Source organism: Protopterus annectens, chromosome 7.part1 (genome assembly GCF_019279795.1).
Source record: "Protopterus annectens isolate FY-2018-M chromosome 7.part1, PAN1.0, whole genome shotgun sequence".
NCBI classification, from domain to species: Eukaryota; Metazoa; Chordata; order Ceratodontiformes; family Protopteridae; genus Protopterus; species Protopterus annectens.
Window position 1 is genome coordinate 540,585,733 of NC_056740.1, and position 25,778 is coordinate 540,611,510.

At 44.8% G+C, this 25,778-nt stretch overlaps 1 protein-coding gene across 3 annotated transcripts in view; it reads left to right on the forward strand.

Moving 5' to 3' along the window:
* Positions 1–25,778, forward strand: part of TCF12 (transcription factor 12) — a 1,980,472-nt gene that overhangs the window by 727,533 nt on the left and 1,227,161 nt on the right. For all 3 annotated transcript variants that reach the window (XM_044078972.1, XM_044078971.1, XM_044078973.1), the window contains exon 5: positions 6,239–6,341. In XM_044078972.1, the coding sequence (XP_043934907.1) occupies positions 6,239–6,341 (103 nt within the window). The remainder of the gene's footprint in view (positions 1–6,238; positions 6,342–25,778) is intronic.

The following is a 25,778-nucleotide window of genomic DNA, read 5'->3' on the forward strand; positions in this document are numbered from 1 at the left end:
GCTAGCCAAGGATGCCTGGCTAGTCACCCTAGACTTAAAAGAAGCCTATCTACAAATCCCCATAAGGGAGTCTTGCAGGAAATATCTACATATTTCTCTCTTATAAATCTTTATTTTTTCCACAATCTGGAAATAGCACCATTAAGTACGGAAGAAGTAATATTTGGGGACCAACGTAGATAGTAATCTCTCCTTTGATAATCACGTTGCCAAAGTGGTTAGAAAGACCTTCTATATAGCCCACCTTATCACTAAAGGGTTCGCATCTAGATCGAGAGGTCATTGTGCCCCTCTACTCGTCACTCATCAGGCCCATAATTGAATACAATGCCCCTTTTGGGGATGTACCTTACCCGACACCTGCAGCAACTGGAGAGACCCCAAAAGTACCTCACCAAGAGGATCATGGGCTACAAACAGATGTCCTATGCAGCTGAACTAAAGAAACTCCAGCTCTACTCAGTTGCTTACAGCCTACTCAGAGGTGATCTATGCCTGACGTACGAAGCCATGTCAAACCCAGAATTAATGGACATGCTCCACCTCAAAAAATCCAAGTCCCTTAGAGCTACACGCTCCAGGGACCTAAACCTCAGCACAAAAATAAATAGGACATGCTGGAGGGACAGATTCATTTCCCAGAGGCTCCCCTCACTTTGGAATAGAATCCCAATTCATGTTAGACATAGCCCCTTGCTGACCCTCTTCAAGTGAAATTTGGACATGTGGATGGGAAATCGCAAATTCACCCCTGGGATCTCCCCTGTGTCCCTGCTAGACAGAGGCACAGTAAACTAATCTTCAAAGGGTACCTTCTGTGACCTACTTTACAGAGGCGCACAGTAGGCTAATCTAATAGGGAGGCGGAAGCCAAATACACTCTGGCTAGGCTTATAAATGCCCTAGGGCAGATAGCCTAGAGTCTACCTATGAACATTTAAGGGCAGGCTCTATGCACTATCAGTTCTCTGCACTTCCCTTTGGCTTATCTACTGCACCCAGGATATTCACAAAGTGCCTGACTCCAGCCATTGCATACTGCAGGCAGAGAAATACCTACATTTTCCCATACTTGGGACGATTGCTTGATTCAGGTGGACAGTCAGGAATTGTTACTTCAGCACCTGGCATTTGTAAAAAGGCTCCTGTTTGCATTGGGGGTACACCATCAATGAAAAGAAATTACAACTGGTGCCCAGTTAAAAAGTTGTATTCCTGGGAGCAAGCTTGAACACAACTTCCCAGATGGCATTTCTCACTCCAGAAAAACAGGTTTATTTGAACAACTACTACAAACAAATGGCCACCAAAACCCAGCTATCTGCAAGGAAAATACTGCAAGCCCTAGGGTTCAGGGCCTCTTGCATTCCACTAATACCATATGCAAGACTGCATATGAGGAAACTTCAGTGGTACTCGAAGTCTTTGACGCCAACATTCTCAGGACCTGGAAACAATGATTCCTATTATTCCTTGCCTAAGGGCAGAGTTCCTTTGGTGGGCAGAAGCATGCAACCACAACAAGGGACTGCCTTTTCACTCAACCCCTCACCATCCAAATCCTGACTACAGATGCATCAGACTATGCATGGGGGGCTCACATGGCAGGCAAATGCATTCAGGGCAAGTGGGGCCCAAGACAAATCATCCTGCATATCAATCAGAAAGAGATATTAGCTGTACAGTATGCTCTGACAGCCTTCAAATACCTAATCCTTCCAGGACAGCTGCTGATAAAAACAGACACCACCACAGTTGTGGTACATAAACAAGCAGGGGGGAACCCATTCTTACCAGCTCTGCAGGTTAGCCATGGCACTGGAACACAGCCTTGAGCAACCAAGTGCATCTACAAGCTCAATTCCTGCCAGGCAAACAGAATTCACTGGCAGACTACTTGAGCAGAAATCTGCTGGACCCACACTAGTGGAAATTGGAGCCCAACACCTTCAACATTGTAATCCAGAGGTGGGGGACACCAGAGATGGACTGCTTTGCCTTCCCAGAGAACCACCAGTTGAGCAAATTGTACACCAGGAACCCTCACAGCAGGGCCTTGGGGGGGTGGATGCCTTATCCTTCAAATGGGAAAACCTCTCAATTTATGCTTTTCCACTTCTGCCCCTCCTCTCAAAGGTACTACTCAAGATCAGACAGGACAGCCCAAGGACAATTCTTATAGCCCCGGACTGGCCACGCCAGCACTAGTGCCCCACTCTTATGCAGTCTGACAACAGTGTCACCCTGGCACTTTCATCAGACACCTTCCCTGCTGTCTCAGCAGGAGGGACAGATTTTGCATCCACAGCTGCAAACCCTAAACCTTGCAGCCTGGCTTATCCCCTGAATACTCCACCAGCAACCCTCAGCATACAGATGCTGGATGTCATTCTTGAGGCCAGAAGGCTTAGTACCAGGAAATCCTGTGCTGAAAAATGGAAAAGATATTGTTCTTTATTATTCGTTTCAAGGAAAGGACACAGCTGTGCCCTCTCTACCTCAAGTTCTTGATTACCTAGCAGAGCTACTCCACAGAGGCCTATCCTTCTCCATCATTAAGATTCATGCCTCTGCCATCTCAGCCCATTATAATACTGAGCCATCTCTATTCTCTCACCCTGCCATCAAACAGTCCCTGAGATGGGCTAACAACTTAAGGCCCCCTAGGAAAGCACCCACCCTTGCTTGGGACTTTAACTTTGTACTGGAAAAGCTCACGCTTCCCCTTTTTTGAACCTGCAGCTTCAACAGAGTTAAAATTCCTTTCTTGGAAAACAACCTTGCTTTTAGCCATAACCTCCACTAGAAGAGTGTCTGAGTTACAGGCATTAATGGCTGTGGAACCCTTCATTATTTTCCATGCTGACAGGGTTTCCATCAGGAATAACTCGTCCTTTATGCCTAAGGTGGTCTTCCGTGTGGCTCTAAACCAAGCCATCCATTTGCCAACCTTCTTCCGTAATCCCTAGAATAAAGGGGAAAGGATCCTGCACTCCTTGGACGTGCACAGACAGCTCAGGTTCTACCTTGACAGGACTAAACCTTTCAGAAAATCTGATCAGCTGCTACTCAGCTTTGCTACAGGGGCAGAGAGAAAGTCCATTTCAAAGCAAACCATTTCCAAATGGATAGCACACTGCATCCATTTCTGCTGCAAGCACAATGGAAAACCTACCCCACACGGGATCAGAACACATTCCACTAGGGCTACTTCCACCTCTACAGCATTTCTCAGGGGAGTCCCTACCAGGAACATTCTGGAAGCTGCAACCTGGAGTTCTGTACACACCTTCACCATGCATTACCACTTACCTATTTTTTCTAAATCCAGAGCTGGATTTGCTTCAGTCGTACAGGGCCTGCTAGCCAGCCCTACCTAACTCCTCTTAACTGCCTCCACCCTTCCTCAGCTTTTGGAATCAACCCAAGTGTGATGACTGCAACAGTGAAACATGAAGAACATAGTACAGTTGTGCACTTACCATAAATGTAGATGTTCGAGTGTATTCACTGTTGCCTCCAGATTTCCCTCCCTCCAGCCCCTTGTTTTTCTCACTCCTTTCTACCTATGCTCTGTATGGCCATTTTTTATGGCAGTGGTATTTCCTTTTTACTGGTGGTGTTCCACACCGTATACTAGCTTCCTATTGGGGGGGCTCCTGACATCTGGGGCAAGAAAAACTGATGTAATGGTGTCTGCTGCCTGTTTTATACCCCTGACGATCTGATGTCATGGAAGAAGCGACAGCATCCGATGCAGAAATCCCAAGACTTTGGTATTCTGGCAGACTGAGGACTACCTGCAGGCAGATAACCCAAGTGTGATGACTGCAGCAGTGAATACACTCTATTATCTACATTTATGCTAAGTGTACGCAGCTGTACTTTGTGAGGTATGGTATGGCTATATTTATTCTTTCATTTTCTTCCATTTATTTCCATGCTTTCTAGCAGGAGGTGCAAAACATTGCTCCCCACCCCTTCCAATCATTAACATTTAGAGCAAAATAAGATTTTTGAACACTTTCGTTCAGGACCCAGAAAGAAGGTTATTGAATTTGAAACTGTACAAATGTGTATAGAGTGCATTGTCCATTAGTCCCCTACAGTATCTAGGGATCTCAAGTCTACACCCCTCGCAAGTAGCATAATTCTAAGTGAAGGAAGCTACCACACTGCATTCCTAGCTGCACTGATGAATTTCCTTGTTGTTTTTCAGACTGTGGCCCTTATTTTGTGCCCTTACATTTGCAAACTTTTATACTTTACACAGTATCCCTTCTCTGTATTTTTACAGTTTATGCTCTACCTCTGCGGTGGTGGTGCTGCGGTAGCGTTGTCGCCTCACAGTTAGATGTTGCCCGTTCGATTCTCAGAGCGTATTCTGTGTGCCGACATGTGTGATTGGGCGTTCCTTCGTTGAAGGTTGTGCGTTTGGCCCGGCAAGCCAGTACGTAAAAATCTACTGCCAATCATTAGCGGACCGGAGTTCCGCTGTGGCGACCCCTAACCGGGAAAAGCCAAAAGACTTTTTATGCTCTACCCTTTCACTATTTCACTGTCCCCTTCTCGCCTTACTCTAATCACCCCTTCCTGTTGTGTACATATTCTTATGTATTCATTGCTATCTGCACACAGCATTCTGTCTGCGTTTAAAATACTTGTTAACTTGATTGTCTGTTATTTATATTTCTCTGGGCTGACAAAGAAAGGCCATTTGGGTTCGTTCTCTGCCAAAGTTCTCTATCTGAATGAACAATCAAGTGTAAAGACAGTTTAACGCACTGCAGATAAATGTCGTCCAAAGTACATGATGCAATTTGCACTTTTCATTGTTATAGGAAGCCTAGATTTAGCCCTGGATAGGTGCCATTGGGTGATGTGCTTTACTTTGTGCAGTGTATATATGTGGACCTTTTTGAGCTGGATAACACTGTGGCAAAAACTGTACAATTAACATTTTGAAGCCTCCACTTAGCAAGGCAAGCAGATGAATTTTATTTCCCTCTCATAGTATTGATTGTTTTTTTATTTGCATTTTTGTTAGCTGGTTGATTTTTCCTATAGCTGCTGGTCTCCTTGCCATGAGTGAATAAGGAAATGTCAGTTAAGATGAAGCAGCCAAAGTAAACAAGAATATTAGCTATGGTACAAGTTGGTCAGTCTGAGGTACAGCATGTCGCATGGTATGGTAGTTTATATGAAGTAGATTGCGGGGGGGGGGGGGGGGGGGCAAAAAAATAAAATTCCTTTTGAAATTAGAGAGAGCTTTCAGTAGTGTCCCAGTTATATGTAGTGTAACACATTCTGGCATGTGATCAGTCTTTAAATACACTGGGATATTTGAATAAACTGTCATTCTTTCTAGTTTTGTGACTGTACTGTCTCAGTTGTAGCTGCATGCTTCTTTAGGAATTGGATAAAGCGAAAGTCTAAAAACAAATGAGTAGATGGCACCTGGCAAGAAAGACCATGGCAAAACATAACACTTGGGCATACATTCAGACTTCCCTTTTTCAAGGGAGTTGCAGAATGTATGCAAGTTACCCCAGGAAGAAAACATTGTTCTACTGCATGTACCTTGACAGGAAGACATCTAGGCATCTGAACTTGCAAGTGCACTTCACATAGGTAGTGTACTGGGAAACAAAGTGCATGGTTTGTTACATTTCTCAGAAGGGGTGCAGTGAGGCAGAAGAAAAAACTGAGTATGTTCAGTCTCCTTAATTAAAGTGGTTTACTGCGCACCCTGCAGTGGTGTTTTAGTCAAGTAAAATGGTTCTAGTTTGGTTTGGAGGCAAGTTGCGCAACTGATATTGTGACATGTATAGGCCAGGGTAACCTCTCTCAACTAGAGTAATCTTTTAAATTATTTCAGTCATAATAAAGCGAATGAAACATTGTTATGAAGAAATGCAACAGCTAATGCCCCCTCCCACCCATGTAGGGGGTCATACTGGCATCTACATTGTCATTTTTAAGGTGAGCAGTAAGACTGGGGAGCAGGGACATTCTGTGGGTGGCAGTCCTCTCAATAAGTGAAGGGGACTACAGGAGTGAGTTTGTCGGCGGTTGTAAGCTCATTGAAGTGGTCAAAAAACAGAACTTAAGCACTTAGTATAAGAATGTCATCATGATGGTGGTTGTAGCCACTTCCTACGAGTGTAGCATGTCTTTGCAGTCATTTAATGGTTCTGCTTCTTCATTAACTGGTTTTAATAATGCCCTCTTCCCCCAGGGTTTCGCTGACAGCCCTCATTATGCTGACCCCCTGACTGACAGTAGATTAGGGAATCGGGAAGGACTGTCACCAACGCCTTTCCTGAACTCCAGCTTGATAGGTAAGTGCAACATTCTCTGCTGATCACTTTACAAATCTCTCTAGTTTGTTTGTATTGTGCAGGTTCATTTTGTGAGTGCTCCATCATTTCATGTTTATATGCTAACACATGTATAACTTCAGTACAAGACTTCTCCCAACCATGTGCAAATAAAATACTGGGCTTGTTTACAAACTACTGATTCTGAGGTGTTAGACTGAGGCATGTGCAACAGAAAGAGCAGGATCAGATGCTGAAAAGATCAGTGAACCTGAATCTCGTTTTGATTACTCAGTGAAGGTGTGATCCAACTAGTGCAACGGGAATCGCATTCCCCTTTTTCTGTTTTTTTTTTTTTTTTTTTTTTTTTTTTAATGTGGCTTTTACTTGTATATTGTTAACATATGCAGTTGACCGTGATTAGACAGCTTGTGCAAACAGTAGTGGATAATAAGCACACTGTTAAGTGTTTGTTTTTTGGCAGTGTTTGCCTTTGCTTGATGTACTTGTATGATTTGGCAGGGCAGATGGGTACCTAATGCCACTGTGAAGTATTTGCATATTAACCTGTGCTGGTTATCAAACATGCCGTTGTGTGCCAGAAGGCAGATTCTTTTGCCTTAAGGCTATCTTTCATTTTTTGCCATTCACTTTTTATTGACTGAATTAGTCCCACTTGACATCTGTCTGTTTTCAAGAGAGACTTGAGGTGGTGATTTGATAGACAGGGAAATTTGACCAGAACACCTTGGGAACTTCCCCTAGTCTTGGCAGTAAGTGCGAAAGGCCTTTTACATTCACATGAGCTGACACTGAACCAGGCAGATGGGACCTTAGTTCAATGTGCCATCCAAAGGCAGTGGTGGTGTCCTGGTACTCTCATCTGTGAGCTTGTTTTCCAGTAAGCGGTTATAAATTGATTGGATGGATGTTTGAAGCAAAGTTCTTGTATATGAGCAAGGTAAAACAAGTTAATAAAGCATGGATGATAAATGAACAAAAAAGGCCTTCCTTGTGCCATGCAGAGTGTTGGCCCCATTAGGTTCTGGGGCATGGACAGAGCTGCTATTAAATTGTTTAAAGTGCAGAGCGCACAAGCAGATGGCAGGGAGTTTTGTGAAGGTATCTGCCATTACAGAACAATGACGAAGCAGGTTTCTAAAAGACTGTCTTATCCCTGTCTCCACGTAATCTAGTACACTGGTGTGTTAACCCATTTAAGTTGGTGAGCTAAATGTTTCAGTTATGTGCCTGAAAACATGCTAAACAATCCACCTCTTCAGGTATCACTATTAAGAAAGATGTACCAAAAAAAACAAGTCTGAGGTGCAGACAGACATTGTCACTGCGGTTTAAGGTATATGCATTTGGCACCTGATATTTTTTTTTATGTGGTTTCACTTTTTCCATTTCCAGTTTTGACTGCAAGAACATCTGGAGATCTGGTGCATGTGTAAAAGAGGAGGCTTTTTATGCCTTTTTGCTTGTTTTACTTTATATATAGGATGCTGAAGAAAGGTTTACCTTAGGTTTGAAGTTTAATGTGTGTAGCTTGTAAGTTAATTGATTATGTTTACCTCAGATTTTATGTAGATGGCCAGTTAACAACCACTGAAAGGATTTTTAAAAATGCATCTAGAAGTAGTGGGTATGGAAATCACTTGCTATTAACTTTGGCTGAAACATCCCTTCCCTTGTGTTGTCACTAAGTTTCAAAGCCATGGGCAGTGCTTTTACTGATTGTTTTGTTCTCTTAGCTGAAGGAACATACCTTGTTTATATTTGTCACATTGTTAACCCTCATTTTATTAATGTCATAACTGCACTGTTTAGTGGGCTTCATTTTTATACAGTATGTTCTTGGATTTGTAGAACCTCTAGAAGATTTACGTCCAGTCCAGGCTGAAGTTTACATTGCTTCAGTTGACGTTTTCTCTGGATGTTTGTGTTTCATTGTTGTCACCACACTTGGGTTATCCGCTTGCAGGTAGCCCTTAGTCAGCCCGAATACCAGAGACTTAGTATTTCTGCGTCAGTTTGCGCCACTCCAGGACTGACATCAGGTAGTCAGGGGTATAAAAACAGGCAATTGACACCATTAAATCAGTCTTTCTTGCTGAGGAGCCCGAAGCAGAAGCAGTTCGCAAGTCAGGTTAGCCGCTACCTGAGTTTTCGTTCACGAATTGAATAATCCTGAAGTCATCTAAAGCTAAGTACCCTGTTGGGGATCCTTTTTTTCTTGCTCTAACCAATGTCAGAAAAAGTTAATTGCCTTGCCTGTGGAAAGCAAATACCAGACAGAGTTTTTCATTCTTACTGCGTCACCCGTTTAGGCCCAGACCATGCCGTACCTCGCTGTCTGTTTTGTGCCTTGTTCAACATCCGGACCATTTGTCGTCGAGCACTCATAGACAGCAAAAGAATTTAGTGACTATCTCCATAATCTGAAATGGCTTCGGTAAGCCATCTGACGACCGATATTCAAAAAAATGTAAGGATAAAGACAGAGACAGACCGCACAGGTGCAAAGCTGCCGAAGATGCTTCCATTAAGCTAGTCGTCAGTTTGCCGGTACTCAGTGAGGTGCTTTTGCAGCCCCTGATGCCCACTTCAGTGGATTTGCAGGCCTTTCTACCAGGACCCATTTGGATGATGCGAGACTCTTCGACTATAGAACCTGCGGATATATCTACCTTGGATGGGTCCCGAGCCACTGAGCAGGCATTGGCTTCTGAGGCAGCTCTTCACACTACTGATGTTCGACTCAAACTGATTACTTCATTTTTATCTAAAACTACTGAGTTTCTAAGGCCAAGAGTACGAGCTACACCTAGAAAACCGACCAAAGCGCATGCACCTGCTCCCCTGCCACAATGACAAATGCTTAGAATGGCAGAAGACGACCTTATGCTGATTAGGGGAAGTCAGCCTTCCCCTGCTAAGAGAAAGAGACCAGTCCCCTGCAGATTCAACAGACCAAGAGTCCGATGACTGTGAAGTATCTGATTATGAAGACATGCCCTTATCTGCTTATGAGGATTCAGATGCAGAGGAATCAATTCCCTTTGCCTCTCCTCCAGAGGATTTTTTTTGGTGAAACCTTACATACTTTGAGAGCATTTCCACTGAGAATGTCAAGACTATCCTCAGTCCAAAAAGAGACTCTGAGAATTTCTAGATTTGCCACAGTACGGGCCTTTAGCAGTACCCCCAGTCCTGGAAGTTGTTGATGATGTCTTTATGGAATCCAGTCTTACTCCTGATACTTTACCCCCTGCCCCTAGGAAACCAGACAGGTACTACAGAGTACCTGACACACACAAATTTCTTTTCAAGAATCCTACTGCTGACCCAGAGATAATTTCCCAGGGAGCTAAAGGTATCAAGGCAACTACAGCCAAGCATCCCATCCCTTCGGACAGGAATTTCAGAACTTTGGACAGATGGGGTAAGAAAGTGTATACCTCTGCAACTCTTGCCAGTTTTACATGCTGAAGTACCAGCAACTTATTATGGAACTTATTAAACAAAAAGTAGCAACCTTTACATACTGTGCAGAAAATAAAGAATTGCATGAGCTTATGCACTCTGCAAGCAAATCACCAAGCATACTCTGCAGTGTGGCTTTGATGCCCTAGAAGCATCTTGCAGGGCAGCAGTCACTGGTTCTGTACTGAGAAGGCATGGTTGGCTTAAGGAGCAGACCTTGCCAGACCATGTAAAATCAAAGTTACTGGATGCTCCTTTGAACAAGGACAATGTGTTTGGCACCAAAGCAGAAGAGGTTCTTAAGATGGAAGAAAAAGCTAAACCTATGCAGACAGTTAAATAATTCTTACAAGTGCAACCTCCTAGATTCCGTAGGCATTGCCCCTCAAAGCACTGGTCCTTTCCAGTCCTCTCCAGGCCATCTCAAACCAGACCCAGAGGAAACGGACCATCCAGACTACAGTCTCAGGGTATGCAGAGATCTAAGTAGTGGAGAAAAAACTCGCAATGACTTCTCTACTCCACTCCCCGCTTCTGCCCAATTGCTTGTTCTCCTAGGAGGAAAACTTGCCCTTCATGCAAAAAACTGGATGTCCATCACAAAAGACCGATGGGTCCTCAACATTGTATCCAGGGGTACAAATTCTATTTCCATTCTCTGCCAACCCCAAAAGGGTTCCCAGACCTTCCTCCAAACTAGTGGGTAGAGGCACAAAACCAAGTCCCATCCCTGCTCTCTATCAGGGCTATTCAGCCGGTTCCAGCAGAACAAATAGGTCAAGAATTCTATTCCAGACTTTTCCTGGTACCCAAAAAAGAGGGCTCTCAGCGCCCATTCCTGGATCTTTAAGTTCTGAACACCTTCCTGGTGGTACCAAAATTCAAAATGCTTACCCTGAAACAGCTTGTACCTATGCTAGCCAAGGATGCCTGGTTAGTCACCCTAGACTTAAAAGAAGCCTATCTGCACATCCCTATAAGGGAGTCATGCAGGAAGTATCTACGTTTCAGGGCCGGATCTATGCATTATCAGTTCTGTCTGCACTTCCGTATGGCTTATCCACTGCACCCAGAGTATTCACAAAATGGCTGGCTCCAGCTATTGCATACTGCAGGCAGAGAAATATCCAAATTTACCCATACTTGGACGACTGTCTGTTTCAGACAGACAGGAATTACTGTTGCAGCACCTGACATTTGTGAAAAACCTTCTCACTTCCTTGGGGTACACCATCAACGAAAAGAAATCAGAACTGGTGCCCAGTCAAAAGATTGCATTCCTGGGAGCAAGCTTGAACACAGCATCCCAGATGGCATTCCTCACTTCAGAAAAACAAGTCTGACAGCCTACTTCAAACAAATGGCCACCTTAACCCATCTATCCGCAAGGAAAATACTGCAGTCCCTAAGGTTCATGTCCTCGTGTATACTGCTAATTCCATGTGCAAGACTGCATATGAGGAAACTTCAATGGTACTTAAAAAGTCTTTGGTGCCAGCATTCTCAGGACCTGGAAACAGTCATTCCTATCATACCCTGTCTATGGAAAGAGTTTCTTTGGGCAGAAGCATGCAACCACAACAAGGGACTGCCCTTTACTCAACCCCACGCTGCCCAGACCCTAACCACAGACTCATCAGACTATGCCTAGGGAGCACACATGGACGGCAAATGCATTTAGGGCCACTGGAGCCCAAGTCAAATTCATCTGCACATCAACCAAAAAGAGATGCTAGCTGTGAAGAACACCCTGACAGCTTTCAGATCCCTACTCTTTCCAGGACAACTACTAATAAAAACAGAACACCACAGTTATGTGGTACATCAACAAGCAGGGTGAAACCCATTCCTACCCATTCTGCAGGTTAGCCATGGCCTTGTAGAACATGGCCTTTGACTTGTAAGTCCTTCTGCAAGCTAAATTCCTGCCAGGCAAACAAAATTCACTGACAGACTTAAGCAGAAGTCTCCTAGACCCACGCAAGTGGCAGTTAGAGCCCAGCACCTTCAACCTTCTGATTCAGAAATGGGGGACCTCAGAGTTAGACCTCTTTGCCTCCCCCTACAACTACCAGCTCAGCAAAGTCTGCACCAGGAACCCTCACAGCAAGGCCTGGGAAGTGGATGCCCTATCTTTTCAGTGGGTAAACTCTCAGTTTATGCATTCCCACCCATGCCCCTTCTCACAAGAGTATTACTTAAAATAAGACATGACAGACTGTGGACAATTCTGATTGCCCCGGACTGGCCATGCCAGCACTGGTACCCTGCTGTCTCCGCAGGAGGGGCAGATTTTGCATCCGCAAACCCTAAATCTTGTAGCCTGGCTTATTCCTTGAATCCTACTCCAGCAACTCTAAGCAAGCAGGTGCTGGATGTCGTTCTTGAAGCCAGAAGACCCATTACAAGAAAAGCTTATGTGGATAAGTGAAAAAGGTACTGTTCCTGGAGTCTATCTAAAGTAGAGGACACAACTCTGCCCTCCCTGCCTTTAATCCTGGATTACTTGGCAGATCTACTCCACAAAGGCCTGTCCTTCTCTTCCATTTTGGCTAATTACAACACTGAGACATCTCTCTTCTCGCACCCTCTTATCAAACAGTTCCTGAGAGGGGCAAACAACTTAAGGCCACCAAGGAGAGCACCCACCCCTGCTTGGGACCTTAACTTTGTACTGGAAAAGCTCACACTTCCACCCTTTGAGCCTGAGGTGTTGGCAGACTTAAAATTTCTCTCTTGGAAAACAGTATTTCTTCTGGCCATCACTTCGGCTAAAAGACTGTCTGAACTACAAGCACTTATGGCCATGGAACCCTTCATTATTTTCCATGCTGACAGGGTCTCCGTCAGGACAAACCCTTCCTTTATGCCTAAAGTTGTGTTCAGTGTGGCTCTCAACCAATCCTTACATTTGCCAACATTTTCCCTAATCCTCAAAATAAAGGGGAAAGGATCCTGCACTCCCTGGATGTGCACAAACAGCTCAGATTTTACCTGAATAGGACTAAGCCCTTAGGAAATTCAGACCAGTTACTAGTCAGCTTTGCAACAGGAGCAGAGGGCAAGGCCATTTCAAAGCAAACAATCTCTAAATGGATAGCACATTGCATCCATTTCTGCTACAAGCACCATAGGAAACCAACCCCTTAGGGGGCAAGAACCATTCCACTAGGGCAACATCTACCTCTAACAGCATTTGTCAGGGGAGTTCCTACCCTGGACATCCTGGAAGCTGCTACCTGGAGTTCAGTACACACTTTCACCATGCACTACCATTTGCCTATCTTCTCCAAATCCAGGGCAGGTTTTGCAACAGCAGTCCTGCAGGGCATTCTAGCCCGCCCTAATTCTTCTTGACTGCCTCCCCCCTTCTTCAGCTTTGGGAATCCACCGAAGTGTGATGACTGCAACAGTGAAACACGAAGAACATAATACAGTTGTGTACACTTACATAAATGTAGAGTTTGAGTGTATTCATTGTTACAGTTCTGGTTTCCCTCCCTCCAACCCCCTGGATGTTCTTCATCTCACATTGCTGCAGTCATAACCTGTGGGTGGTCCGCTGTCCTCGGTCGGCCCGAATACCAAAGTGTTAGGCTGGCGTCGGTCATGGTCGCTCAGATCTGACGTAAGTACGCCGTGGAACTAAAGCGCATGACCGACGCCATATCCTCAGTCTTTCTTGCCGCATGGTCCGAAGCAGCGTTTGCAAGTGCCGTTCGGCGTCCTGAAATTTTCGTATTCTGAGTTTCAGACCGAAGACCAAGTTGGGCTAAGTACCCCGTTGGGGAATATTTTTGTCTTTTCTTGCCTCAGTTAAATCCGGATGTCAGAAAAAGTAAATAATTGTATTTCTTGTGGGAAGCAGATACCTCATAGGGATTACCACTCTCTGTATTCCTTGCTTGGGGCCTGAGCACGACGTAGTCGGGTGTCGCTTTTGTGCTAGATTTAATAAGCGCACCATTAAACGCAGGTTAGATTGTGCTAGACTTGTCTTCGGTAAGCGGTGTAATTACAATATGCCGTCGGATCCTCCAACGCCCGCTACCGCTAAGAAGCGTAAAGAAAAAACATTAAAGTCCAAGCAGGATGAGTCGTCCGTGGACGCCGGTTCTTTGGAAACTACGGTGGAATCTGTGGATCCAGCCGAAGTTTCAGCTGAATCTCAGGGGGAGACTTTAATCTTGCAGGATGTGGCCTCTCAGGAGTCAGGTCAGGCTGAGGGGGCCTCTCAGGTCTCTGTTGTCCCTTCTTTGCATAAGGTGGTTAGGCCTTCTACTTCTGTCTCTAAAGTACCTTCCAAGGTCAGGCCTGGTTTGTCTTCCACTGGTGTCAGCCCTAGTTCTGTACCTAAAAAGCATATGCTGAAGATGGCAGCGGATTTGATCACCTTAATCAGGGGTTCTATGCCCCCCCCCCCGGATAAGAGGCCTGGGGTGGAGCCAGAGGTGGAAGGATTGGAGCATTCCTCAGATTACTCTGAGTCTTCGGCTGAGGACATTCAGGATTTTCCTCCTTATTCTGATTCAGATGCAGAGGATTCATGTCCTTCTGCTTCCCCTCCAGAGGATTTTTCTTTTTCTGAAACCCTACATTCCATGAGGGAGCATTTTAATTGGGAAGGTCAGGATTTCTCAGATTCTCGAAAGAGGCTTAGGGAATTTTTATTTTTACCACAGCATAGGCCCTTGGCTATTCCCCCTGTTTTGGATGTTGTACAGGATGTTTTCTCTGAAGCTTCCCTTAATCCTGATTCTTTACCTCCTGCCCCTGTTAAACCAGACAGGTATTACAGAGTGCCAGAGGCTCATAAATATTTGTATAAGAGCCCAAGAGCTGACCCGGAAACTATTAGCCAGGGACCTAAGGGGGTCAGGGCTTCTATTGTAAAGAATCCAGTTCATCTGGATAAAGATTCTAGAGCTTTGGATAGGTGGGGTAAAAAGTGTATACCTCTTCCACTCTAGCAATGAGGGCTTTGAATTGCCAGTTTCATATGCTGAAGTACCAGAATTTTCTCTTAAGTCAGTTAAAATCTAAGGTGGATGCTTTGGCAGAGGGTATTGAGTGTAAGGAATTGCAAGATTTAGTTCATGCCTCTGATCAGGTGGGTAAGCATTCTTTGCAGTGTGGTTTTGATGCTCTTCAGGCTTCCTCCAGGGTGGCTGCCACTGGATCAGTTATTCGTAGGCACGCCTGGCTTAAGGATCAGAATTTGTCAGAGCATGTTAAAGCTCGAATTTTGGATGCTCCCCTTCAATCTGAAGTTCTGTTTGGTTCTCCTGTGGAGTCAGTTTTGAAGAAAATGGAAGACAAAGCTAAGTCCATGCAGACAGTTAAGGAATTTTTACAGGTGCAGCCCCTAAGTTTAGCAGAAATTGGCCTGCTAAGGGATGGGCTTATCCTTCTTCTGATTTACAGTCTAGGGGCAGATCTAGGCGTGGTAGGGGCAGAGCTCATGCTCAGGGTTCTTTCAGACCGAGGGCGTGGAGTTCCCCTGCACAATCTTCAGGTGAGGGCAGGGGTCAGCCTTTCGTAAACAGACCCAATGACCTGTATCTTCAGCTGCCAGATCCCTCCTGTCTGGCAGCTCCTCTGGGAGGAAAGTTGGCACTTTTCAGGCAAAATTGGCTTTTAGTCACCCAGGACAAATGGGTGTTGGACATTATAAATCGAGGCTACAAGTTTTATTTTCACACCTTGCCTCCTTTCAAAGGCATGCCAGGCGTTCCTCCTCAGCAAAAGGTGGAGGCTCACAAGCAGATTTCTTTACTTCTAAAAATGGGGGCTATCCAGGAGGTCCCTCCGTCAGAAGTAGGCCTAGGATTTTATTCTCGCCTGTTTCTTGTACCAAAGAAAGGAAACACTTGGAGGCCAATTCTGGATTTGTCTATTCTCAACACATACCTGGACATTCCAAAATTCAAGATGTTAACTTTGCAACAACTTCTGCCTCTGCTAGGCAAAGATCACTGGATGGTAACTCTGGATCTCAAAGAGGCTTATCTTCACATTCCTATCAGGCCCAGCTGCAGGTGGTTCCTGCGTTTTCGTGCTGGGACTTTACATTATCAGTTCTCTGCATTGCCCTTTGGCTTATCTACTGCGCCAAGGGTGTTCACAAAGGTCCTGGCTCCGGTGATAGCCTTCTTAAGGTTAAGGGGAATACAAATGTATCCTTATTTGGACGATTGCCTGATTCTTGCTCAAGACAAAGTCAAGTTACTTCACCATCTTCAGTATGTTATGGCAGTGTTAAGGTGCCTAGGGTATTCTGTGAACGAAACAAAGTCCAGTCTAGTACCCTTCAGGACATGTGCTTTCTGGGTGTGAGACTGAATACAGCCTCTCAGATGGCGTTTTTGACCCCGGACAAACAAAGAAATCTTACCCTTTACTTCCAACAATTGTCTCTACGGTCCAGGCTGACTGCAAGGACAGTCCTTCAAGCCTTGGGGTTCATGGCATCTTGTATTCTGGTGCTTCCCAATGCCAAACTGCATATGAGGAAGCTACAATGGTATCTCAAAAGTGTATGGACTCAACACTGCCACGATTTGGACACTGTCATTCAGATAATACCTTGCATCAAAAGGGAATTTTTGTGGTGGGCTCAGGAATGTCACCTAAACAAGGGACTCTCTGTGACCCGACCAGAGGCGAGTCAGATCTTAACGACAGATGCCTCAGACATGGCTTGGGGAGCACACTTCAATGGAAAATGGGTTCAAGACACGTGGCCTGCCAGACTACAACATTTGCATATCAACATGAAGGAGATGTTAGCAGTCCAATTTGCATTGATGGCTTTCAAGGATCTACTTCACCCAGGACAAGTGTTGATTCAAACAGACAACACAACAGTCATGTGGTACATCAACAAGCAAGGGGAACCCATTCGTACCCTCTTTGCAGACAAGCTATGATTTTGTGGGAGACTGCTCTCAGTTTGCACCTCACTCTTCAGGCAAGGTTTCTGCCAGGAGCACAGAACTCCTTAGCAGATGTTTTGAGCAGACAGATGGTGGATCCCCACGAGTGGAAATTGGATCCTCATGTTTTTCAACAGTTGACGGTGGCTTGGGGGACTCCAGACATAGATCTGTTAGCTTCTCCACTGAATTACCAACTGCCAAAGTTTTGCACAAAGCTGTTTCACCCAAAAGCTTGGAAAGTGGATGCTCTATCATTCAGTTGGAACAACCTTCACGTTTTTGCCTCTCCTCCTCTGCCTCTCCTTCCCAAGGTGCTCCTGAAGGTCAGGCAGGACAAGCCTTGCATGATTCTAATAGCTCCAGATTGGCCACGGCAGCACTGGTACCCTCTGCTGAGAAGTTTAGTACGGGAGCCTCCTTGGCCTTTGCCATTAATTCCACACCTTTTGTCCCAGGCAAGCAATCATTTCCGCAATGTCAGGATTCAGTCCCTGCATCTGACAGCCTGGCGTATTCTGTTTTAGACCCTGGGGGTCAGCTTCCTCAACAAGTTTTGAATGTCATTTTGGAGGCCAGACGGCCTAGTACAAGGAAAGTTTATGCTGATAAATGGAGGAGATTTTTTCTTTGGAGCAAAACAAAAAGCTTTGATGTTTCAGTGCCTAATTTGAGTGTTTCACTTCAGTATCTTACAGAATTATTAGACAAGGGTTTGTCTTTCTCCTCTGTAAAAGTTCATGCTGCAGCCATTTCTGCTCACTATGACTGTGATCCACCATTATTCTCTCACCCTTTGTTTAAGCAATTTCTTAGAGGGGCAAAGAACATAAGACCCCACGTGAGCTCCTACTCCTTCCTGGGATCTCAATTTTGTGTTGGAAAAGCTCACTTTACCTCCTTTTGAACCTGCAGCTACTTCAGAGTTGAAGTTTTTGTCTTGGAAGACTGCTTTTTTGTTGGCCATTACGTCTGCTAGAAGGGTATCTGAACTACAGGCTCTAATGGCAGTTGAACCCTTCCTGATAATACATAAGGATAGGGTCTCCTGGACTAATCCTACTTTTATGCCTAAAGTTGTTTCTAATGTGGCCTTAAACCAATCTATTCATTTGCCTACATTTTATGCTGATCCCCAAAATAAGGGGGAAAAAATTTTGCACTCTTTGGATATTCACAGGCAGTTACGTTATTATTTGAGCAGAACTAAAGGGTTCAGACAGTCCCAACAGTTATTCATTTCTTTTGCCTTGGGTTCACAAGGAAAACCTGTTTCAAAACAAACTATTTCTAAGTGGATTGGCCATTGTATTGCCTTTTGTTATTCTCATCATGGTAAGGAGGTTCCGGCTGGAATCAGACCTCATTCCACTAGGGCTACTGCCACTTCTACTGCTTTTTTAAGGGGGGTAGCTACTAAGGATATTTTGGAGGCAGCTACCTGGAGTTCAGTGCACACTTTTTCTAAACATTACCATCTCCCTCTTTATTTCAAATCTAGGGCTGGGTTTGCCACTGCAGTTTTACAGGGCATGTTAGCAGCTCCTAATGCTATCTGATTTTACCAACCTCCCTTTACCTTTGCTTTGGGATTCTACCCACAGGTTATGACTGCAGCAATGTGAGATGAAGAACATAGTACAGTTTTGTACCTACCATAAATGTAGATGTTCGAAGATCCACATTGCTGCAGTCCAATTTACCCTCCCTCCTTCCCCTCTGTAGTTTGTGGTGTATCTATTGTTGCTATTTTGGTGATTGGGTATTTTTTCTATTTTTGGCTATGGCCTTTCTTTTTAAGGCCTTCTGACATCTGGGGCAAGAAAGACTGAGGATATGGCGTCAGTCATGCGCTTTAGTACCACGGCGTACTTACGTCAGATCTGAGCGACCATGACCGGCGCCAGCCTAACACTTTGGTATTCGGGCCGACCGAGGACAGCGGACTACCTACAGGTTATGACTGCAGCAATGTGGATCTTCGAACATCTACATTTATGGTAGGTACAAAACTGTACTTTTCTCTCTCGCTCTATTATCTCTCTATGCCTTTTACCACCCCCCCCCCTTTCATGGGTATTGGTATTTACTTTTTACTGGTGGTGGTTTCCTCCACCATAGCTTAGCTCCCTATTGGGGGGCTCCTGATATTTGGGGCAAGAAAAACTGATGTAATGGTGTCAACTGCCTGTTTTTAAGACCTGACGTCAGTCCTGGAGTGACCGCAACCGATGCAGAAGTACTAAGTCTCTGGTATTCGGGCCGACTGAGGGCTACCTGCAGGCAGATAACCCAAGTGTGATGACTGCAACAGTGAATACACCCAAACATCTACATTTATGGTAAGTGTACACAGCTGTACTTTCTGGGGACTTAATGAGCCTTCAGAGCAAAATGACCAAAAATCACTAAAAGCCTTCAGTAGTTTTTGTTGTGATGGCCTCTCAGCAGCTTTTAAATGGGTGACAGCTGCTCTTACCGGTACCTTTGGCCATCTGTCGTGGTTGGTTGTGAAGTGGTCGTTCATGAACTTTTTTTATGCCTTGACTTCACCCCAAGATTTATGTGCTTTGCGTGTCCATATACCCAGGTAGAGGAGAGGGAAGTAGTTTTTAGCAGTGCTCATGCTGGGACATGTTATTTCACTATAAAGTAGTGCAAGTCAGTTGGTCTTGTCACATTCTGCTACTCACTAGTGTTTCTATGGTGGCCCAAGCTAATCTGCCCTCAGCTGAGCCATTCCCCACTCAGGCTAATTGAAGTCTGTCAGATTGTCTGTTCATTTGTCAGTGGTGGTAGAGATCAGTCCTGCATAGATGTTTTATGATGTGGTGATGTTCATCGTGTTACACTGCTGCAATCATCACACTTGGGTTATCCTGCCATCAGGCGGTCCTGCAGTCGGCCAGAGTTCCAAAGTCTTGGTCCAGCGTCAGTTGCTGTCGCTTCTTCCCTGATGCCAGTGCGCCAGGGGTATATAATATGCATCCGACGTTATTTTCTTCAGTCTTTCTTGCCGCGCGGTGCCCGAAGCAGAAGCAGTTCGCAAGTGCCTTTCGGCCGACTCCTGAGATTTTCGAAGTTGAATTTCAGATCAGAAGTCTTCAATAAAGCTAAGTACCCCGTTGGGGTAAGTACCCCGTTGCCTCAGACCAATGTCAGAAAAAGTTAATTGATATTTCTTGTGGGAAGCAAATACCTCATAAGGACTTCCACTCTTACTGTATTCCATGCCTAGGCCCTGATTACGACGTCACTAGTGGTCAGTTTTGTGCTAGATTCAACAAACGCACTATAAAAAGACGTTTTGATTGTGATTTACACTACTTTGGCAGAAGGTTCAATTATACCATGCCGTCGGATCAGCTGACAACCTCAATACTGAAAAAAACGCAAAGACAGGCATCCGAGGTCCAAAACAGATGACGAAACCTCTTCTAGGCCAGTTGCCGGTTCTCAGTGAGGCGCTTTCGCAGCCCCTGACACCCGCTACCTCAGAGCCACCGGCCACTTCTGACTCTCACGTGGAGACATCTGGGCCTCTGGAGACTCAAGGTATTGGGCCTACGGAAACTAATCCCTCAGATGGATCTGGAGCCGCTGAGCAGGCACCGGCTTCTGAGGGTGTTTTCAGACCTTTACAACTTACCATTAAAACAACAGCCAAGACAAAGGTACCATTAAAGACAAAGAAACAAGTACAGCATTCTCCTGGACAGTCCTCCATGCCTAAGAAACAGATGCTTAAAATGGCCGAAGAACTCATTACTCTAATCAGGGGTTCCCATCCCCCTCCTGAGAAAAGGCCTAGGCAGGGTACAGACTGTGACTCCTCTGAGGTTTCCATTTCCTCTGATTCCTCTTCAGACCAGAGATACTCTTTACCCCCCTATGAGGACTCTGATGCTGAGGAATCTATCCCTTCAGCCTCTCCTCCTGAGGATTATTCTTTTGGGGAAACTTTACATACCATGAGGGAACATTTCCATTGGGAAAGTCAGGATTACTCAGAATCCAAGAAAAGGCTCAGGGATTTCCTCTTCCTGCCTCAGCACAGGCCCCTGGCTATTCCACCTGTGCTAGACATTGTGGATGTGTTCTCTGAATCCAGCTTATCGCCTGACTCTTTGCCCCCTGCTCCAGCCAAGCCAGAAAGGTATTTTAGAGTCCCTGACTCTCACAAGTTTCTTTACAAAAACCCTTCTGCTGATCCAGAAACTATTTCCCAGGGTCCAAAAGGGGTTAAGGCTTCCATTGCAAAAAATCCAGTGCCGTCTGACAGAGATTCCAGAGCTTTGGATAGATGGGGGAAGAAAGTATACACGTCTGCAACTTTAGCAGTAAGAGCTTTAAATTGCCAGTTTCACATGCTTAAGTACCAACAATATTTAATGGCTCAGTTAAAACAGAAAATGCTTGCTAGCTCAGAAGCTCCTGATTGTAAAGAAATGCAGGATTTATTGCATGCAGTTAACAGGTGGGAAAACATACTCTGCAGTGTGGTTTTGATTCTTTAGAGGCCTCTTGTAGAGCCGCAGTTACAGGTTCTGTTATTCGAAGACATGCTTGGTTTAAAAGAACAGAGTTTACCTGATCATGTTAAGGCAAAGTTATTGGATGCTCCTTTACAACATGATACCTTGTTTGGTGTTAAGGCAGAAGAGGTGTTAAAGAAAATGGAGGATAAAGCTAAATCTATGCAAACAGTCAAGGATTTCTTACAAGTACAGCCACCTCGGTTTAGCAGAAATTGGCCAAAAAAGAATTGGTCCTTTCTAGTGTCAGACAGGCCACAGAGAGGCAGATACAGATGCCCAAGAGGCAGATCTCAACCCCAAGGCTCAAACGGACAACGACAGTGGGGCACCTCAACCCCAAAAGGAGGTGAGGACAAGTCTCAACCTTACAGAAAACAGTCACAATGACTTTCCTTTGCGTACGCCAAGCACATCCCTTTTGGAAGCCCCCTTAGGGGGAAAACTAGCACTTTTTTATCAAAACTGGCAAACAATCACCCAAGAAAAATGGGTCCTGAATATTGTGTGTCAAGGTTACAGATTCCACTTCCGTACTTTACCAAAGCTAAAAGGAATGTCAGACCTGCCACAAAATCAATGGGCAGAGGCACAAAAACAAATTTCAGCCCTCATGGACATGAGAGCTATACAAAAAGTACCACAACAGGAACACGGACAAGGATTTTACTCAAGACTCTTCCTGGACCCCAGAAAGGACAAAGCCTGGAGGCCTATACTGGACCTTTCAATTTTGAATACTTACCTGGATATTCCGAAATTCAAAATGTTGACATTACAGCAGCTTCTACCCATGCTGGACAAGAAGGCTTGGCTTGTTACTCTGGACCTCAGAGGCATACCTGCATGTCCCTCTCAGACAAAATTGCAGAAGATACCTCAGATTCAAAGCTGGTACAATGCACTACCAATTCTCTGCACTGCCCTTTGGCTTATCTACTGTGCCCAGGGTCTTCACAAAGTGCCTGGCACCAGTAATTGCATTTTGCAGATAAAAAGGAATTCAAATATATCCATACCTGGACGACTGCCTCATTCAAGCAGAGACAAAGAACATTCTTCTGCAGCATCTGGCGTTTGTGGAAAAGTTGCTAATTTCTTTAGGGTACACAGTAAACGAAAAGTCAAAACTAGTGTCCTCAGATTACATTCCTGGGTGCCAGCTTAAATACAACGGCCCAGATGGCTTACCTCATGCCTGACAAACAAGTGCAACTAACTCAATATTTTCAACTACTGGCAAAAACGTCCCATCTCCCTGCAAGAAAAATTCTGCAGGCCCTGGGATTCATGGCATCCTGCATACTACTACTACCATATGCCAGACTGCATATGAGGAAATTACAATGGTAGCTAAAACGTGTTTGGACTCCACATTCTCACAGTCTAGAAGCAGTAATTCCAATGATTCCCTGCCTACAACAGGAGTTTCGATGGTGGGCACAGGCATGTCACCTAAATAAGGCTCAGCTTTTTACCCAACCCACAGCCAGGCAAACTTTAACAACAGATGCTTCGGACTACGCCTGGGGAGCACACATGGCAGGAAAATGCATTCAGGGCAAGTGGACCACAGACCAGATGCTTCTTCACATCAATCAAAAAGAGATGTTGGCTGTTCAAAATGCCCTAACAACTTTCAAGGGCCTTCTACATCCAGGACAACTATTAGTAAAGACAGACAACACCACAGTAATATGGTACATAAACAAGAGGGCACTCATTCTTATCCCCTATGCAGGCAAGCCATGACCTTGTGGAACACAGCTCTAACGTACCAAGTTCACCTGCAAGCACAATTCCTGCCAGGAAAGAAAAATACTCTGGCAGACGACCTAAGCAGAAATATCATGGACCCTCACGAATAGAAATTGAATCCACAAATCTTCAACATAACACAAAAATGGGGATGCACAGACATAGATCTTTTTGCCTCCCCTCTGAATTGCCAACTACAAAAATTCTGGACAAGGACTTATTACAAACAAGCATGGAAAGTGGATGCTCTTCTGTTCAGCTGGAAAAACCTAAGTATATGCTTTCCCACCACTGCCTCTCCTTTCAAAGGTACTCCTAAAAGCCAGACGAGAAAAAACACAGATGGTCCTGATTGCTCCAGACTGGCCACGCCAGCACTGGTACCCTATCTTAAGGAACTTGGCTCAGGGCCCACCATGGATTTTTCCCCAAATTCCACACCTTCTGACTCAACAAAACAATCGGATCCTGCACGGTCAGCTCAAAACCCTAAACCTGGCTGCATGGCAGATACTTCAGTCAAACAGGCAACACCTCTCTCTGAAGCTGTTATGGATGTCATTTTGGAGGCCAGGAGGCCTAGCACCAGGAAAGCTTACTCAGAAACATGGAAGAGATTCTACGCCTGGAACCAGGCTCACAGCCTTGACCCTCTTGTTCCAAATATTCCTCAGATTTTACAATACTTAACTGAGATGCTGGACAGAGGCCTATCCTTTTCATCAGTTAAGATCCACGCCTCTGCCATTTCTGCACATTACAACACGGATCCTCCTTTATTCTCTCATCCCTTGCTAAAGCAGTACCTCAGAGGGGCTAATAAAACCGCCCCGGAGAGCACCAACACCAACTTGGGACCTCAATTTTGTTTTGGAAAAACTGACCCTACCACCTTTTGAGCCAGCCAATACAGCCGATCTAAAATTTTTATCATGGAAAACAGCTCTGCTCCTGGCAGTAACTTCAGCATGAAGAGTCTCCGAGCTACAGGCATTAATGGCAGTGGAACCTTTTATAATTTTTCATCAGGACAGGGTATCTTCAAGGACAAACCCTACCTTCATACCAAAGGTGGTATCTAGTGTGGCTCTTAACCAAACCATCCATTTGCCTACTTTTTATCCAAACCCCCAAAATAAAGGGGAGAAACTTCTGCATTCTTTGGACATACACAGGCAGCTACACTTGGACAAAACAAAAGCTTTCAGGAAAACTGATCTACTGTTTGTAGCATATGCTGCAGGAACACAAGGCAAGGCTATCTCAAAGCAGATTATATCCAAATGGAATAGGACACTGTATTAGGTACTGCTACATACAGCATAGAAAATCAGTCCCTAATAACATTAGGCCTCATTCCACCAAGGCAATAGCCACTTCAACAGCTTTTCTCAGAGGAGTACCTACCAAGGAAATTTAGAGGCTGCAACAGTTCACCGCACACCTTCATCAAGCATTACCACCTGCCTCTACTCTAAATCCAGAGCAGGATCTGCCACTGCAGTTCTGCAGGGCCTCTTAGCCAATCCTAACTCTTTATAGACCAGCCAACCAAACTTAGCTTTGGGATTCAACCCAAGTGTGATGACTGCAGCAGTGTAACATGATGAACATAGTACAGTTTTGTACCTACCATAAATGTAGATGTTCGAGTGTTCACACTGCTGCAGTCCAGGTTACCCTCCCTCCATCCCCTCTGAACTAGCTGGACTTAACTATACCCTTCTATCCTATGCAACCTTTGGGGTGTATTTGCTGGTAACTGAAGGTATTTTTATTTTATATGTATATTTTTGATTAGCAATATGTATTGCCTACCCACTTGGGGGCACCTGACATCTGGGGCAAGAAAAACTGAAGAAAATGGCGTTGGCTGCATTGGGGTCAGATTAGGAATGAAAATTACATGGGATTGCCCTGATATCTTCTCAGGATGGGCAATACAGTTGACAAGAACATCCAGTTTCCCAATGAATAGATTTCAGAGACTTAAACTTGGCTCTGCTGTGACCTGTCGGTGCCCTGCTGTTCACCCACCCTTTATAAAGTCAAAGGCCATAGACAGATTTAGGAATTGTTTGCACATTCTTTCGTTTTTTTAAGGTCTTTAAGTAACATTTCACATATAGTAAAATTCCTGTGCAACCTTGTTGTTGAGATGGTTCAGTTGCTGGATGAATTAACCAACAGAAGGATAAAACACAAACAGCAACTGCAGCTGGCAGTTTCTTTCCACTGCCAGCTTCATAGTGAAGTTGGTCAAACTTACCTGAGGACTGCTGCACTTGACAGATTTGTGGAGTACATCAGAGGTCTTTATAAATGGCCTCCTCTAAGTTTGTTTTTCAGACCTCTTGGTCAGACACACTAGGAGAAGATTGAAATGGAAGAAAAACCCTTTCAGCTTGGTGTGAAGTTTGACTATCAGTAGAACCCATGTGGCTTGAGTATGGCAAACAATAAAAATCAGAGGTTTGGGGGGTGGGGACTAAGTGTACTCTGGTAATTTTAAGAATAGTTACCAACCCAGATGTAGGGATAAATAGCAACATGGAAAATGCAGGTCTCCCTCTGCAGGGACAGTACCAGAGAGCTCCTGATATCTTGCTGGGGTGTTCAACTTTGGAGGCAGTTAAGGGTTGGTTGTCCTCCTTGCAGGTTTGTGGATGTCACCCAGTACAACTGGATAAGGGCAGTATGTCATGAGGCTGTAGATTTCCCTTTTGCATGTTTCCCCATCC